The 16,766-nt window shown below is 47.5% G+C and overlaps 1 protein-coding gene across 2 annotated transcripts in view; it reads left to right on the top strand.

The window, feature by feature from the left end:
* HTT (huntingtin) overlaps positions 1 to 16,766 on the top strand; it is a 301,306-nt gene that overhangs the window by 82,235 nt on the left and 202,305 nt on the right. For both annotated transcript variants that reach the window (XM_073574569.1, XM_073574568.1), the window contains 7 exons: positions 2,540 to 2,620; positions 3,589 to 3,950; positions 13,329 to 13,452; positions 13,843 to 13,961; positions 14,051 to 14,162; positions 14,936 to 15,073; positions 15,242 to 15,400. In XM_073574569.1, coding sequence (XP_073430670.1) covers positions 2,540 to 2,620; positions 3,589 to 3,950; positions 13,329 to 13,452; positions 13,843 to 13,961; positions 14,051 to 14,162; positions 14,936 to 15,073; positions 15,242 to 15,400 — 1,095 coding nt within the window. The remainder of the gene's footprint in view (positions 1 to 2,539; positions 2,621 to 3,588; positions 3,951 to 13,328; positions 13,453 to 13,842; positions 13,962 to 14,050; positions 14,163 to 14,935; positions 15,074 to 15,241; positions 15,401 to 16,766) is intronic.

Genomic DNA, 16,766 nt, shown 5'->3' with positions numbered 1-16,766 from the left:
AAAATGGGGAAAATGAACATTGTTTATTATATGTGTGTACATATATGTGTGTGTGTGTGTGTGTGTGTGTGTGTGTGTGTGTGTGTGTGTGTGTGTGTGTGTATATATATATATATATATATCTATCTCTCGGCATGTATTGTATTTGTAAATATTTTATACTAGCTGAAGAGCCTGGCGCTGCCCGGGCTTAGTAACTAACTACGGTTAGTTATGACAAATTATAATGATTATATCTATATATACTGTATATATAAAGCTGAGTGTAGAGCCCCGCCCACTCCGCATAGCCCCATTCACTATAATATCCCACATCATCCCGTCAGCCAGAGCTAGCGGACTACTAATATCCCACGTCATCCTGTCAGCCAGAGCTACCGGACGACTACTAATATCCCACGTCATCCTGTCAGCCAGAGCTACCGCACTACTACCCCTAATATCCCACATCATCCCGTCAGCCAGAGCCACCGGACTACTACCCCTAATATCCCACATCATCCCGTCAGCCAGAGCCACCGGACTACTACCCCTAGTATCCCACATCATCCCGTCAGCCAGAGCCACCGGACTACTACCCCTAGTATCCCACATCATCCCGTCAGCCAGAGCCACCGGACTACTACCCCTAATATCCCACATCATCCCGTCGGCCTGGAGTCAGAACCAGAGCGCTGAGTGGAACGGTCCTAACTTCCATACTGGAGATCCCTTTAAGAGAGGCCTGGGGTCAGAACCAGAGCGCTGAGTGAATTTGCCCTGACTTCCATACCAATGATCCCTTTAATAAAAGCCTGGGGTGAGAATCAGAGCGCTGAGGGATTTACCCTAACTTCCATACCGGAGATCCCTTTAAGAGAGCCTGGGGTCAGTACCAAAGCATTTGAAGGCAATTGCCCTGACTTCCATTCCAGGGATGGAGAGGCCTGGGATCAGAATTAAAGCGCTGGATGTATTTGCCCTGATGTCCATACCGGAGATCCCTTTAAGAAAGGCCTCGGGTCAGTACCAAAGCGCTGGATGGCTTTGCCCGAACTTCCATACCAATGATCCCTTTAAGAGACCCTGGGGTCAGAACCACACAGCTGAGTGGAATGGTCCTAACTTCCATACCGGGGATCCCTTTAAGAGAGGCCTGGGGTCAAAACCAAAGCGCTGGATGGATTTGCTCTGACTTCCATACCAATGATCCCTTTAAGAGGGAAGATGTGCCTACGGGATGGAGGATGTATGATGGGTATATGGGCACGGGAGGGGGGATTCATTAGTCATGCGCTCTCTGCTCCTTTCAGATGGGGCAGACAATGGCTGGGAGCTTATGTTCCCGGGGATGCTAGATTTCTCCCACCATGTCAGTGTCTGCTGAGGTGTTGTCAAGTGGGAAAACTGTTGGTCATAGCAACCAATCACAGCTCAGCTTCTTTTAACCAGCTCTGGTGAAATGAGAGATGCTTCGTGATTGGTTGGTGATACACACACACACATTCATTTTTATATATAGAGATTGTTTTTCAATATTATAAATATAAAATGTAATAAAAATACAAACGTCTTATTTTTTATTATATATATATATATATATATATATATAAACATATATAATTAAATATAATAAAAATAAATAATAAATCATACACCATAAGTGTGTGTGTATACCGTATATTACATTTAAATATTTTGTATATTTTAATACAAAAAATTATTCATTGTATATATTTCATATAAAAAAAAAATATAATAAATATAATTAATTATAAATACAGAATATATATCTAAAATTATGTTATATACCCATGAACATAGTGTGATTTTTGTTTGTTATATTTATATATTGTATAAATATAATAAAAATAAAGCAATGTCTATTTTAGTTATAATTTATATTGTATTGAAAAAAATATAATTATGAAATATTTACAAATCCAATACATGGTATATATAAAATGTATTTTTAATGTGTGTGTGTGTGTGTGTGTGTGTATATATATATATATATATATATATATATATATATACACAGTCGAAACCAGAAGTTTCCATAGACTATATAAAAAGACACGTATGCATGTTTTTCTCAATATCTGACATGAAACATCTCAAGACATCAGCCAGGAAGATAAAGCTTGGGTCTTCCAAATGGACAGTGACCCGAAGCATACTGCTAAAATGGTAGCAAAGTCGCTTAAGGATAACAGTCAATGTTTTGGAGAGGCCATCACAAACCCTGATCGCAATCCTATTGAAAATTTATGGGCTGAAAAGGCCAGTGTGAGCAAGGCGACCTACAAACCTGGATCAGTTCCACCAGTATTGTCTTTTAAAAGTAAGACTCATCCCGGCAGTCAGACCCTCAGCGATCTTATGGCTTTGCGCTCCTGCTGCGGCTGGATGTGACCTCTGTATGGTGCCGGCACAGTTCTGCTCCGTACACAGTCGTGGAGGCACAGAGATTAGGAACACATAGTATCTCTATTATATAATGAAGGATTCTTGTACTTACATGTGCATGGCTTGATGACCTGTCTTTATGCTTGATCAGGTAAAATTCACCTTGGTGAGGAGGAAGGCTTAGAAGATGAGACCGAAAACAAATTAGATGTTACCGCTGCTCCATTTATAGGTCAGTACTATAGGTTCCTCATGTAAATGAGATTGTTTTACTTAACACCTAAAGCGATCATCCCTTATGATAACGTGCCGTTACCTATCTAAAGTACAGTCTCCATAACTAATATTTCCGGTCTCTGAGATGGGGCCTGTTTCCATCCTCTAGGGAGAGCTATGGTAAGTCTGAATCACTCCTCTCCTGCCTTTCCATCGGTGTGGGATGGACTAGTGCCAATAATCATCACTTTGTCCATCCCGCGGCAAGCAACAGGTAGTGTAGGCATTGTCGCCCTTTCAGCACCCCTCTACAGTGGTTATTTTGGCACAGTAGTAGGAGAGGTATGGTCACACTTTCCTCACGCCTCTGCAGTGGGTATTTTGGCACCGTAGTGGAGGCATGATAACGCTTTCCTCACGCCTCTGCAGAGATTATTTTGGCCTGGTAGGGGAGGCATGGTCACACTTTACTCACGCCTCTGCAGTGGGTATTTTGGCGCGGTAGGAGAGGCATGGTCACACTTTCCTCGCGATTCTTCAGTTGATTTTTTGGGCGCAGTAGGGGAGGCTTGGTCACACTTTCCTCACATCTCTACAGTGGCTATCATGGCACAGTAGTACGCGAGGTATGATCACGCTTTCCTAACGCCTCTGCAGTGGGTATTTTGGCGCAGTAGGGGAGGCATGGTCATACTTTCCTCACTCCTTTGCAGTGGTATTTTGGAGATGGTGATGTTGCACCGATCTCAGAGATGGAGGCAGAAGAGCGGCTTTATAATAGACTCGTCAGCAGCACAGTAGTGATGACCACGCCATCCACTAAGTCCTATTGCGGCCAGAACTCCACTATTGTGATGTGTCAATTTGGGAACAAATCTATCACTATATGACAGCATTGACTGATAGGTGAGGTTCCCACCCCTGACAATTGTAAAAAGTAGTCTCAGACCACACTTTTTCTACTGTCATTTCCATATTTTCCAGCTGGGGTTAAGAACGAGGAATTATCCGATTCGGGAGCATCCCCCGGTGCTCCTGCTCCAGCTGCCACCTCCACCCTGGACGCCACCACTCACGATATTATAACCGAACAGCCGCGGTCGCAGCACACCCTGCAGTCTGACTCTGTAGACCTGAGCAGCTCCGACCTGGCCAGCACGGTGACCGAAGGCGACGATGAGGACATGTTAAGTCGCAGTTCAAGTCAAATCAGCACTGTCCAGTCGGATACAAACATGGACCTGAATGAGGGAACCACTCAGGCTTCCTCACCAGTGAGCGATAGCTCACAGACGACCACAGAAGGTCCAGATTCTGCTGTGACCCCTTCGGACAGTTCGGAAATTGTAAGTGTGCAGCGGGCAGAGGGGGTATCCCGGTCTTCATCTGAAGGGCCTGACATGTCTCAGAGTACCTCCATGGAGGGCCCAGAGTTGGACACATCTACCTATTCATCATTCTCCTTTTCACTCTCAGCCAATAGTTTTGAAAAGGTCAGCAATGCATACCTCCACCTGAGAGCATGACGTCTGCGTGCATGGTGCACTCGAGGCCTTTTTTTTTTCTTCCCAAACCACCGTGTAGTGCATCTTCGTTTTGTTTCAGATGGGCACCTTCCCTTTTTTTCCCTACTTTTTTTTGCATGCTTAATTTAATTTGTAGAAGTTTTTTTTAGAGTCTTGCAATGGCAACATAATCCTTTTCAAACCATTTCTCAATGAAAATGTGGAGTTGTCAGCTCACCGTTCATCATCCTGCTCGGTAAAAGCCGTGTGGAGTTTTTACAGTCGTCTCATGTGCCGATGTTGAGAAATCAAGATTTGAATCCACATGCAAATTAGCCCGAAAGTGCATTTGGGGTGTGCACTGCGACTGTGTTGTGTGTACTTCCAGGCTAATTTGCATGCACCTTCGCTGACTCCTGATCCCACCATACACATTGCTCTACTGTTGGCTGCACCCAGCAGTATTGACCTTTTCAGGGGGCACCAGCCGAGTGATGGCCGGGAGAGAGATCGATTGGTCATGTGCGATTTGGGACTGCCGATCACTTTTTCTCAGGGTTAAGCTGGTGGCTCTCAAAGAGAACGCAGTAGCACTCGGCCGAACAAGTGCTCTTGTCTATGGGAGAGACGGCTCAGGTGGATGTCGCCCAAACCATCATTCGCCCAACAACCATCATTCAGCTGGCGGCCATCTCCCCCGACTCCCCCATACACTGGAATTCTTTGTCTAATGTATTGCCAGTAGTAGGCTCTCAAGCACTTCTTTGATGATGGTAATGATCCACTCCTTTTTTTGATCAGATAGTTTTTATTAAAAGTTTTAGAAATGACAGGCATGTACAACTTACAACATGTTGTCAAACATTCCCTTCCCCCATAACACCCCCCTCCCTTTGTCCGATGGCATATAGACTGCTACATAGCGAATAAACCCAATTCCATCACACAACCATATCATATGAGAAATGACGATTAGCAACCGACAGGAGACCACCTCCAGGGCCCACTCATTAATATAGGAGATTCGAGGCAGTCAGGCCAGGAACCTTCAACCATCGCTCCCATATTTTCCCAAAAATATGCGGCACACCCCTCCTGAGGTACACAAACTTTTCCCTATATAATATTTGGTTCAACCTATTAATGTATTCTTTTCTTGAGGGGATTTTGGCAGAAATCCAGTGATACGCTATCAGCTTTCGGGCCACAAATAGCATTCTGGCCACAGCAATTTTAAGGTATTGATCCCCTCCCACCTCATCAACATAACCCAAAACACAAATCGTGGGGTCCCTGGGAATATCCTGTCCCGTGACCAAGTGTATAAGGCTAAGGACCACGATCCAGAATATTTGCAGGCAAGAGCATGTGAACATCATATGTAAAATGTCCGCATTATCCATTGTGCACCTGGGGCACCTCGAATCCAACCGTAACCCTCTACTGAACAACCATTCGGGAGACCTGTATGTCCTATAGAGCAGGGTTCCCCAACCGCCGGTCCGCGGCCCAGCACCGGGCCGCTGCAGTGCCCTTGCCGGTCCGCGGACACAAGGGGAGCCAGGGGCGGTCAGTGGCGTAGCGGGGGCTGGGGCGGCGCGCAGCAGTTCTTAGCGGCGGCCAGGGAGCGATCCAAGCAACTCCGCTGCCTGCAAGAGGGAATAGCAGGAGCGGAGCTGCAAGGACCCGTCCACTGCGTCCAGCTTCCTGCCCGCCGCCCGCGCTTCCTGTCTCTGACACAGAGAGGAGAGCGCGGGTGCTGTGTCAGAGCGAGGAAGCGCGGGCGGCGGGCAGGTGAGAGGAGAGAGGTGGTGTGTGTGTGTATGTATAATGTGTGTGTGTGTGTGTGTGTGTGTATGTATGTATGTCTGTCTGTGTTTGTGTAGCCTGGCCCTGGAGGAGATGGGGACATGAGGAGAAGGCCATGAGGGGAGTGATGGAGAGACGGCAGTGATGGGGAGAGGGGAGTGATGGGGTGAAGGCAGTGATGGAGAGAAGGGAGTGATGGGGTGAAGGCAATGATGGGGAGAGGGGAGTGATGGGGTGAAGGCAATGATGAGGAGACCGCAGTGATGGGGTGAAGGCAATGATGGGGAGAGGGGAGTGATGGGGTGAAGGCAATGATGGGGAGAAGGGAGTGATGGGGTGAAGGCAATGATGGAGAGATGGCAGTGATGGGGTGAAGGCAATGATGGGGAGAAGGGAGTGATGGGGTGAAGGCAATGATGGGGAGAGGGGAGTGATGGGGTGAAGGCAATGATGGGGAGACAGCAATGATGGGGGGAGACAGCAGTGATGGGGTGAAGGCAATGATGGGGAGAGGGGAGTGATGGGGTGAAGGCAATGATGGAGAGATGGCAGTGATGGGGTGAAGGCAATGATGGAGAGATGGCAGTGATGGGGTGAAGGCAATGATGGGGAGAAGGGAGTGATGGGGTGAAGGCAATGATGGAGAGATGGCAGTGATGGGGTGAAGGCAATGATGGGGAGAAGGGAGTGATGGGGTGAAGGCAATGATGGAGAGATGGCAGTGATGGGGTGAAGGCAATGATGGGGAGAAGGGAGTGATGGGGTGAAGGCAATGATGGAGAGATGGCAGTGATGGGGTGAAGGCAATGATGGGGAGAAGGGAGTGATGGGGTGAAGGCAATGATGGGGAGAGGGGAGTGATGGGGTGAAGGCAATGATGGGGAGAGGGGAGTGATGGGGTGAAGGCAATGATGGAGAGACAGCAGTGATGTGGTGATGGCAATGATGGAGAGACAGCAGTGATGGGTGAAGGCAATGATGGAGAGACAGCAGTGATGGGGTGAAGGCAATGATGGGGAGAAGGGAGTGATGGGGTGAAGGCAATGATGGAGAGACAGCAGTGATGGGGTGAAGGCAATGATGGAGAGACAGCAGTGATGGGTGAAGGCAATGATGGAGAGACAGGAGTGATGGGGTGAAGGCAATGATGGAGAGACAGGAGTGATGGGGTGAAGGCAATGATGGAGAGACAGCAGTGATGGGGTGAAGGCAATGATGGAGAGACAGCAGTGATGGGGTGAAGGCAATGATGGAGAGAGCAGTGATGGGGTGAAGGCAATGATGGAGAGACAGCAGTGATGGGGTGAAGGCAATGATGGGGAGAAGGGAGTGATGGGGTGAAGGCAATGATGGAGAGATGGCAGTGATGGGGTGAAGGCAATGATGGGGAGAAGGGAGTGATGGGGTGAAGGCAATGATGGGGAGAAGGGAGTGATGGGGTGAAGGCAATGATGGGGAGAAGGGAGTGATGGGATGAAGGCAATGATGGGGAGAAGGGGGTGATGGAGCACTTATTCAAAACCTATGGTGACTTGAGTCACATTATAAATGTTATTTAATTATAAGTATGCACTGCTACACTACAACCGTGTCCATAGCCCCACCCCCTTATGACCAAAGCCCCGCCCATGCCACACCTCCATCCCCGCCCTGCAAGGCCATGGAAGAATGGTCTTGCTTGAAACCGGTCCCTGGTGCAAAAAAGGTTGGGGACCACTGCTATAGAGGATATATAGCTGAGACAGGCGGCCAGGCTCACTAAGAGACAATCTGGGAATCATCTGTAGAATCGAGTCCCACTGTTCCGCTGATATCGTATCCAGCTGTTGTTCCCACTTTGTCAGTGCACCAATAGGATGCTTTGACAGGACCTGTCCAAGTAAGCCACCATACACCGTCGAAATCAGTCCCCTGGTGGACCCCTGCATACCAAGCCTATGAACAATGACGTCGTGGTGTACGGTTAGGTCAACTTTTTTGCTCTGCACCATATACGCGTGACGCAGCTGCAAATATTGATAAAACATAGAGCGTTGGAGGGGAAATTCCCGTCCCAATTGCTCAAAAGTTTTAAAGACCCCCTCCCTCCACCAGCTGCGACACCCACCATATGCCAATCCGCCTCCAGTGAGCAAAGCCTCTGAGCGTTTTCATGCACGGCAAATGCTGATTGTCCCATATGGGGGAGTACTTTGTAAGACCGCATATTCCTCTCAGCTGCCTCAGCTTATCCCATACCCTAACCATTAGAAGCACCGTAGGGAACCTGAGTGCAAGGGATCGAAATCTACCCGACTCCAGACTCGACACCAGTGATCCCCGCCCCACTAGGAATTGAAGGATCTTCTGACCTCCCACCAAATCCACCAACTCGCCCTCCATTCCTCCCGCTACATGCTGGCATTGAGAAGACAGAAAATAAAGCCATGGGTTGGGCAACGCAAGTCCCCCCTCTTCTTTAGGTTTTTGTAAGTGTTCAAGTGTAATTCTCGCACCTTGTTTTAGCCAGATGAGCTCTCTAAAAATCATATTAATTTTATGAAACCTGTTCTGGGGAAGCCAAACAGGGGAGTTATGGAGGACATATAAGAGTTGCGGCATAACTACCATCTTCAACAGATTCACTCTTCCCACAACAGAGAGGTGTAACTTTGCCCAGGCCTTAACCTTCTGTTTGATCCTGTCCAACAGCGGAACAAGATTTAGGCTCTCATAGTCTGTCAGCTTATTGGATATTCTTATGCCCAAATATTGGAGGGACGTTGCAACCGGCACACCTACCACACTGCAGGAGCCTGAGTCCAGTGGGAGGAGCGCAGACTTCTCCCAGTTAATAACCAGACCCGAGACCTCCCCAAACGCCCCAAGAAGTGTCATCGTGTTTTGTAATGATCTGTCCGCGTCCGCTAAAAATAACAGGTCATCCGCATATAATGCTACCTTCTCCTCATGCTCCCCATACCGGAATCCCTCTATGCCAGCATCCGATCTTATCCTCGAGGCCAATGGCTCCACCGCGAGAGCAAACAGCAGCGGGGATAAAGGGCATCCCTGCCTTGTTCCTCTATGAAGTGAAAAAGGGTCAGACAACTGACCATTAGCCCTCAGCCGAGCACTCGGCTCAGAGTACAAGAGCTTGACCCAGCCAATAAAGCCCGGGCCAAAGCCCATACAGTGAAGCGTCGCCCATAAATAATCCCACTCCACACTATCAAATGCCTTAGCGGCGTCTAGGGACAGAACCACCCTCTTCCCTGTCTGATCGGGGTGTATTAACACAGCTACTACTTTTGAGAGTCGAATGGCCAGGACCTTCGCTAAAAGTTTAATGTCTAGCGTCAACAGGGAGATGGGCCTATACGACGCGGGCAGAGTTGGATCCTTATCCTTCTTCAACAGCACGGCAATGACAGCTTCTCGCATAGACGGTGGGAGAACACCCCGTTCCAAACTATCATTAAACACTGTCAATAGAGCAGGGAGCAACACTGTTCTATACCGTTTGTACACCTCAGCTGGCAACCCATCTACCCCAGGTGCCTTACCATTGGACATGGTTCCCAGAGCCTCCTCCAACTCGTCCAGACTTAGAGGTCTATCTAGAAAGTGTCTGTCCTCAGGAGTCAGCCTTGGGAGATTGGCAGCTTCCAAAAAGGCAACAACATCCTCTGTCGGGGCCCTAGCATGTGAGGAATATAAGTCAGCATAAAAAGTCTCCAGAATTTTTAAAATCCCCAGTGCGTCAGTGAGTAATCGCCCATTCACATCCTGAAGACCCGCTATAGTCGCAGACCCTCTCTGTGCCGATGTCACGACAGAAAGCAAATGCCCCACACTTCCCCACTCTCAAAATATTGAGTAGATTGAAACAGCCGTTTTTGCGCCGCCACCTCTAATGTCTGTTTGGTCACCTTTGACTGCGCCTCCCCCAACCGCTTCCGAGTGGCAGGTGTGCTCTGTGTTGCAAGGGCCCTTTCCGCATCTTCCAGTTCCCTGAATACAAGTTGTGATTTTGCCCTGGAGGCGGTCTTTATTTTAGAAATCTCTCGTATGTACATTCCCCTTAAGTACGCCTTTAAGGCCTCCCAGACGATCCCACTAGAAGTCGAGCCTCTGTTAAAACTAAGATATTCCTGCAACTCAGGGATAAAGCCGTTATTCTTATCGATTAGCTGCAGCCAAAACGAGTTGAGGCGCCAGAGAGGTCTATCACTCCTCCCGTTCCCGCCCCCCCCAAGCATGACTGAAACAGGCGAATGATCAGATACCGTTTGCGCCAGATATTTAACCTCTAAAGTTTTTCCCAGCATAAGATCATCACCCAGGGCCAGATCGATGCGAGACAGGGAGGAGTGAGTAGAGGAGAAGCGCGAGAATTGACGGACACCAGGGTTACGGCATCTCCACAAGTCGGTCAAAGCTATCTCCCGCACGAGCACCCCAAATGGCGTAAGATTACCTCCCAGCCTCAAAGGTTCATGACTACCCCTGTCCCAGTGTGAATCCAGAATATTGTTAAAATCTCCCACCACCATACGCGGAACCCCCGGAAAATCTCTCAGAATGGCAAGAACCTTATAGATAACTCTACTGCTATATGGTGGAGGTATATATATAGTTATCAACACCAGTGGGGTAGAAAAGATTGTACAAGATAAAAGAACAAATTGCCCCTCTGTGTCCACCACCACCCGGTGACACTTAAATTGAGTCCTGGAGTGAATCAATATACTAACCCCCCTAGAGTATTGGGAATGAGTAGAGTGAAACGTCTCCTGTGTGAGATGTGTCTCCTGCAAACAAACAACCGCCGGCTTCTGGTCCGTTATGAAGGAGAATATGGCCTGTCGTTTTACCGGCGACTTTAACCCCCTGATATTCCAACTAAGTATCTTAAAGTCAGCCATTATCATACCATAGCATATTGCCTACCATCTCCCCCCCCAGCCGCACCATAGCCAATATTGAAATGTACAAGTATACCAAAGGACATTTTAAACCTAATCCCACCCCCCTCCCCCCAAATAACACCCTCCAACAATTCCTTGGGCTGAACCAAGGGTGCAACAAGTAAGGGTGCTGTCGAACCCTTCCACCCCATTCAGCAGGCGCTTCAGTTCCTTTTCACTACCCGCATTTGACAGGATATAACCCCACAGCACTTTGCATTTTTCCTTATCCATATTCAGACCAAGGCCCCATAAGGACCACAAATTCTTAAAAAACAGCATATAACAGAATAATATAAGAATAAACAAAAATATATCTTCTTAAGCAGTCCATTGCCTCAGGACCGCAGACTTCAACCGCAAGGCTCCATAATAACTGAGCGAGCCAAGATACCATCAGCCACATTCCTGCTCCTTCCTCTCCTTCCTCAACTGTCGCTCGTTAAGGTCCAACCAGTCCACGGCATCCCTGGGGTCCAGAAAAAAGTGGATTTTATTCCAGGCCTCAACACGCAGTTTAGCCGGGAAAAACATGGAGTACTTGACGCCACAGGCTCTCAGACGCTTCTTGATGTCTGTGAACTTCGCTCTCATCTTCTGAACCTCCGGCGAAAAGTCCGGGTAAAAGGAGACTCTGGATCCTTCTATTGTAAGGTCAGGGTGTTCTCTTGAGTATCTAAGGATAACGTCTCTATCTCTATAAGGCTAGTTTCACATTAGCGTTTTTTTGCGCAGCGCATCGGGCGCATAAAAAACGCAAAGAAAAACGCAAAACAAACGCGCGTTTTTTTAACGTCATGCGCACGCTGATGTGTAAAAAAAACGCAGCGTTGTTTGCGTTTTACATGCGTTTTTTGCATGCGTTGGCGTTTTTTATGCGCATGCGTTTTTAAGTGTGACGTTTTTTCCATTGTCTAGAGAACATTCTAGACTTGTTTCACTCAAAAACGCATGCGTAAAAAAACGCAAGCGTGCGCAAGACCATGCGCACGCATGCGTTCCCATAGACTTCAATGTGTTGTTTTTGCGCATTCCGTGCGCAAGCGTGCGCATGCGTTTTTTTGCCGAGACAGGGCGCACCAAAAAATCCAACATGTTGCGTCTGGCGCACCTGGCGCAAAAGACAAAAAAACGCATGCGCACGAAAACGCAAGTGTGCGCAAAAACATGCGCACGTCATGTTAAACATAGGTGCGCAGTGCGCATGCGCACGGGTGCGCACGATGCGCTGCGCACAAAAGCGCAAATGTGAAACCAGCCTAATGGAGGATTTTAGCCAGCACAGGTCTTGGTGGATGACCAGGGAGGGGGGGCCGAGTCGGGACTCTGTGTGCTCTTTCCACTGCATATAGGTGTGTTAGATTGTCCTCACCTACTTTTTCCTTAAGCCATGTTTCAATGAAGGCAGTAGGATTCTTTCCCTCACAGCGCTCTGGCATGCCCACAATACGAACATTATTCCTTCTGGATCTATTTTCAAGGTCATCAGTTTTAGCCCAGACAGCTGCCATGTCCTTCTTGAGCTCTGTACAATGCTGTCCTGAGTCAGAGGCCGAATTTTCCACAGCACCCATACGTTTTTCCAGCTGGCTTGTTCTGTCTCTAACACTGTGCAGTTCATGTCGCACAGTCTGCATGGACTCCTGCAGAAAGCCCAGTTGTGTCAGGACATGTGAGATCGCAGTCCCACAGTGCACCACTGCCAGCATTACATCTTTGTTGGTGGGCTCGTCTGGAACTTGTAGTTGCAAGGCTGTGAGGTGCTGTTTATTTCTTTCCACCAGATCACTCCAGCTAGGCTCAGCTCCCTTCCCCCCCTGCACTCTGGCATGGGCAGCCTCCTCCTCCTCCCCCATTCCCGGGCTCATGTCCTCTACCACAGTCTCCTGGTCCATATCAGAGTCCTGGAGAGACTCCTCCTCTGCCTCAGCCGTGCGGGCAAAGCGCTGCAGCCTGGCCGCCACTGCCCTGTTCCTAGCCGCGCTGTCTTCTGCGGCCTCCTCTAAGGCGCGCGCTGCGGCGGCGGCGCCATCTTGGTTCCCCGCTCCGGCCTCTCCTGCCACCCTTCTCTGACCTCTTTTCCCCATATCCTGGGGTGAAGCAGCGATCTCCGGTGCCCCGCGGTGTCTACCGTCTCCGGTGCAGCCTCCAGGGGTTATACTAGCCGTGCTGTGGGGACGGAACGGCTGAATTAAGCAAGTATATGCGGGAGCTCAGCGGGCACACGTCTTCCTCACATGCCGCTCAGGCCACGCCCCCAATGATCCACTCCTACATTGTTTGTTATATTTCCAAACCCATTTCTTATATTTCTTATTTTTTGGTGGCATATGATTCTCTCTGGGTTATTGAGAGATGGTGCTTTTCATCAATGACATATTTCAACGTTTCGCTGATCCATTTGCCTATGCATTTATACATCTGATTACCAGACATTGACAGTACCATGACATATATTTAGGTGATTGACGGTACCGAAAACCAGTATTCTGGGATGCAGATAGGACAGCTACAGGATGAGGAAGATGAAGGGACGATCATTCACCAGGGAGAACCAGGAGATTGCTTTGGAAACCCATCTCTTGGTAATTTACCTTTTAATTTGTGATTTTATATATATAATATGAATTTATATTTTTTAGCAACTGATGCTCAAAGTTAAAGGAGTATTCCCATCTTGTACACTTGGGGCATATCTATGTGATATCTATCTCTTGATAGACGCTAGTCCTTTAGGTGGAACTTGCATATACTATACAGCTATGGTATATCCTATGGATCTGCCTTAAATAGCCAAGCTGGGAATACCCCTTTACACTTTGTGGGGTCATCCTAAGACCAGCCCAGGTGCAGGAAACCCCTTTAAACTTAGGCGATATACTAATATTTATATATTTGGGTGTATCAAAGATTGCAATTATGGCTTTCATATATATGGGGGATTGATGGGACATGTCATCTGAATCTTTATGTAGGTCTTAACAAGAGTCACCTGCTGAAAACGATGGGCCACAGTCGCCAGTCCTCTGACAGCAGCGTTGATCGCTTTGTCAGCAGAGAGGAAACTGTAGAACCAGGAGACTTGGAAAATAAGGTAATGGGTGGAGGGGGAAGCCTAACTATATAGCGGTGTTCCTGTACAGTGGAGGTGGTGACGTTATAATAACTCTGTTTTTATTGCAGCCTTCCAGGATAAAGGGGGACATTGGACACTACACAGATGATAATGCGGCGCCCCTCGTTCACTGCGTACGTCTGTTATCTGCCTCCTTCCTACTGACTGGACAGAAGGGGGGTAAGAACATCGCTAGATTGATTTCAGAAAACTAGAAATAACAGGGTTTTTTGCCCACTACTCAACAATCTTATTTTAAATAATGTATTCCACCTGGCGAAGTCCGCACCAGACTTCTGGTTGCTTGTCTCACTTGAAAGAAATTCTGACGTCCGAAAGAAGTGTAGACCGTTAGAGACCCCTGATTGGCTGCAGCGCTCGCATGGAGTTTCAAAGCCACGCGAGTGCAGGGAGACCTGGTGCCGATGTCAGTGGTGCAGGAGATGAGTATGAGTACAGCATTTAGGAAGAGTTTGTCCGATCCTTGGACACAACTGGTTTTACACATGACGAAATCTGGTGACCTTGATCCCACTGAAATTTGGAAGCAAATCCAAAGCTAAATCCGCATGTTTTTGATGTGGATTTTGCTGTGGATTGTGCTGCAGATTAACCACGGATTTCCTCTCTGCAACATTAGAAGTAGTGAAAATTTGCAGTGTGTGGATGACGTTTGTTCTTTCTCATTCACATTCCTTGGAGTATGATCCGCTTGCAGACTTTTCCGTCTGCGAGCACGCCACATGAAAAGACTACAGGTGCATTTGCGCCGCACGATGGTCATGAATGAGCGTTCCTAGGAGCTCTTCCCAATAATCTATTCTAGTTTGAAAACACCTGTTCGTCCGGTGAAGCACCTGAGGTGCGGAGGCCTGTGTGAGCGGACTAATAAACCACCGCCGATCGGCAAATATATTGTCGGTGAGAACTTGGTGTCGTTTTGTGTTTTGCAGCCATGGTTCCAGACAGAGTGGTGCGGGTCAGTGTGAAGGCGTTGGCATTAAGCTGTGTTGGGGCGGCTGTCGCTCTGTACCCCGAAGCTTTCTTCAGCAGGCTTTACAAGCTGCAGCCAGAGAGCCTAGACCATCCAGGTAGCCACTGATCATACCTACGTTGTCTGTCTACTGAAGGTTCACTGAAGAAGTGTTTCCTGTGCAGCTTACACTGGAGTTAATATTATGTTATATCTACCATAAGGTCATATTACTGCTGCAAGATTTCTAGGCTGCAAATTAAAATTTACATTGTCTTCTTTCCAGAAAAGCAGTTCGTATCAGATATCCTAAACTACATTAATCACGGGGACCCTCAGGTCAGAGGAGCCACATCTATTCTCTGCGGCACCATTGTCTACTCCATACTGAACAAGTCCCGATATGATGCAGACCATTGGCTGACTGTTGTCAAAAACCGTACAGGTAACTTATGGGCTCTTTTGGTGTTAACCTCAGCCTGAATATGAATAATGTATGTGATGGTTCTTGGTAACAGGCAGGTAACTGATGGGAATTTCTGAAGCTGAACCTCTTAAAAATTAAAATGAATTAATTTTTTCTTTTAAACAAAGAGCCTTCATAACCTCATCTCCTGCAGGGTTTTGAAACTTGTGCAGCAATGAAAAAATGGATTTTTGGACTTATTGTAAAATTCTTTTCTCATTGAAAACTTTGGGAGACAAAGGATTGTGGGTATACACCTGGCCTCTAAGAAGCTCGACACTAGGCGAAAGAAAAAAAGTGTTGACTTGCCTGGTGGGTTATACCCTCTCCTGAGATGAGACAGCTCAGTTTAGTGCCAAAAGTAGTGGGAGAGAACCCGAAAAAGAAAAACTCAAACTAAAAGCAACCGAGAACTAACATGACCTGAATCTGGGGAGCAACAACATATATGTCACAGGCATCAAAAAGTTATCACTGGGCAGGAACATCGGGAATGGAGTGGGAGCTGTGTCCTACAATGTATTCAACATGAAAGTATAAAAATCAAATTTTCTCATTAAAAGCATTGGGAGCACAAGACTATGGGACATCATACATCAGTTCCAGTGTATGGGGGAAAAAAAAAACAGGTGACCATGACTGACAGCTGCCAATAAAAAAGGCCCCAAGCTGTCATCTGCAAAAGCCGTAGAGGGTAGTTTGTTGAACCTGAAGAAAGCAGAGGCCCAGTTGGCTGCCTTGCAAGCCTTTTGGAACATAAAGGCCCGATGGCTGACTGCTCAGGAGACCTTGACTGCTCTTGTGGACTGAGCAGTGACCCGAAGAGCAGAGATTTCTCCTTGTAAACTTCCCTAACAGACGAGATCCATATGGAAATGGTGGTCTTGGAGGCTGACGGGGCATGGCGTGGCTTGTCAGGGAACTCAAAAAGAGAATAGCAAGAGAAAGGCCTAAATGGTCCTAACCAGATCTAGTCGTTGGAAATGCCGAGGGGGATGAGCTGGAGATAAGCAAAAAGATACAAGAGGATGATGTGCTCATTGATCTGGAAAATATTGGTTGCTTCTGGAAGAAAAAATGGCAGAGGGCGCACCTTGTCTCAAGGAGAACAAGGCAGTGTAGTAAGCTCAGACTCTTCGTATGGGGGTTTATGGCCAACGGAAATGCCACCTTCTATGAAAAGAACTTTTTTTTTTAATAAGATAATTTTTTATTAACAAGATTCAAAATGACATTGCACACAATTGTGCCCAAAAAAGGAGCATAGACATATTTACAAACATTATAAAACCAATCCCCCATTTCCCTCCCTCCACCCCCCCTCCCTTAAATCCTCAATAGCCAA

The sequence above is a fragment of the Dendrobates tinctorius genome, unplaced genomic scaffold, assembly GCF_039654945.1.
Source record: "Dendrobates tinctorius isolate UK_male_01 unplaced genomic scaffold, ASM3965494v1 ptg000039l, whole genome shotgun sequence".
Lineage (NCBI taxonomy): Eukaryota > Metazoa > Chordata > Amphibia > Anura > Dendrobatidae > Dendrobates > Dendrobates tinctorius.
Note: the sequence above shows the minus strand (reverse complement) of the source record. Positions and strands in the feature narration are given on the sequence as shown.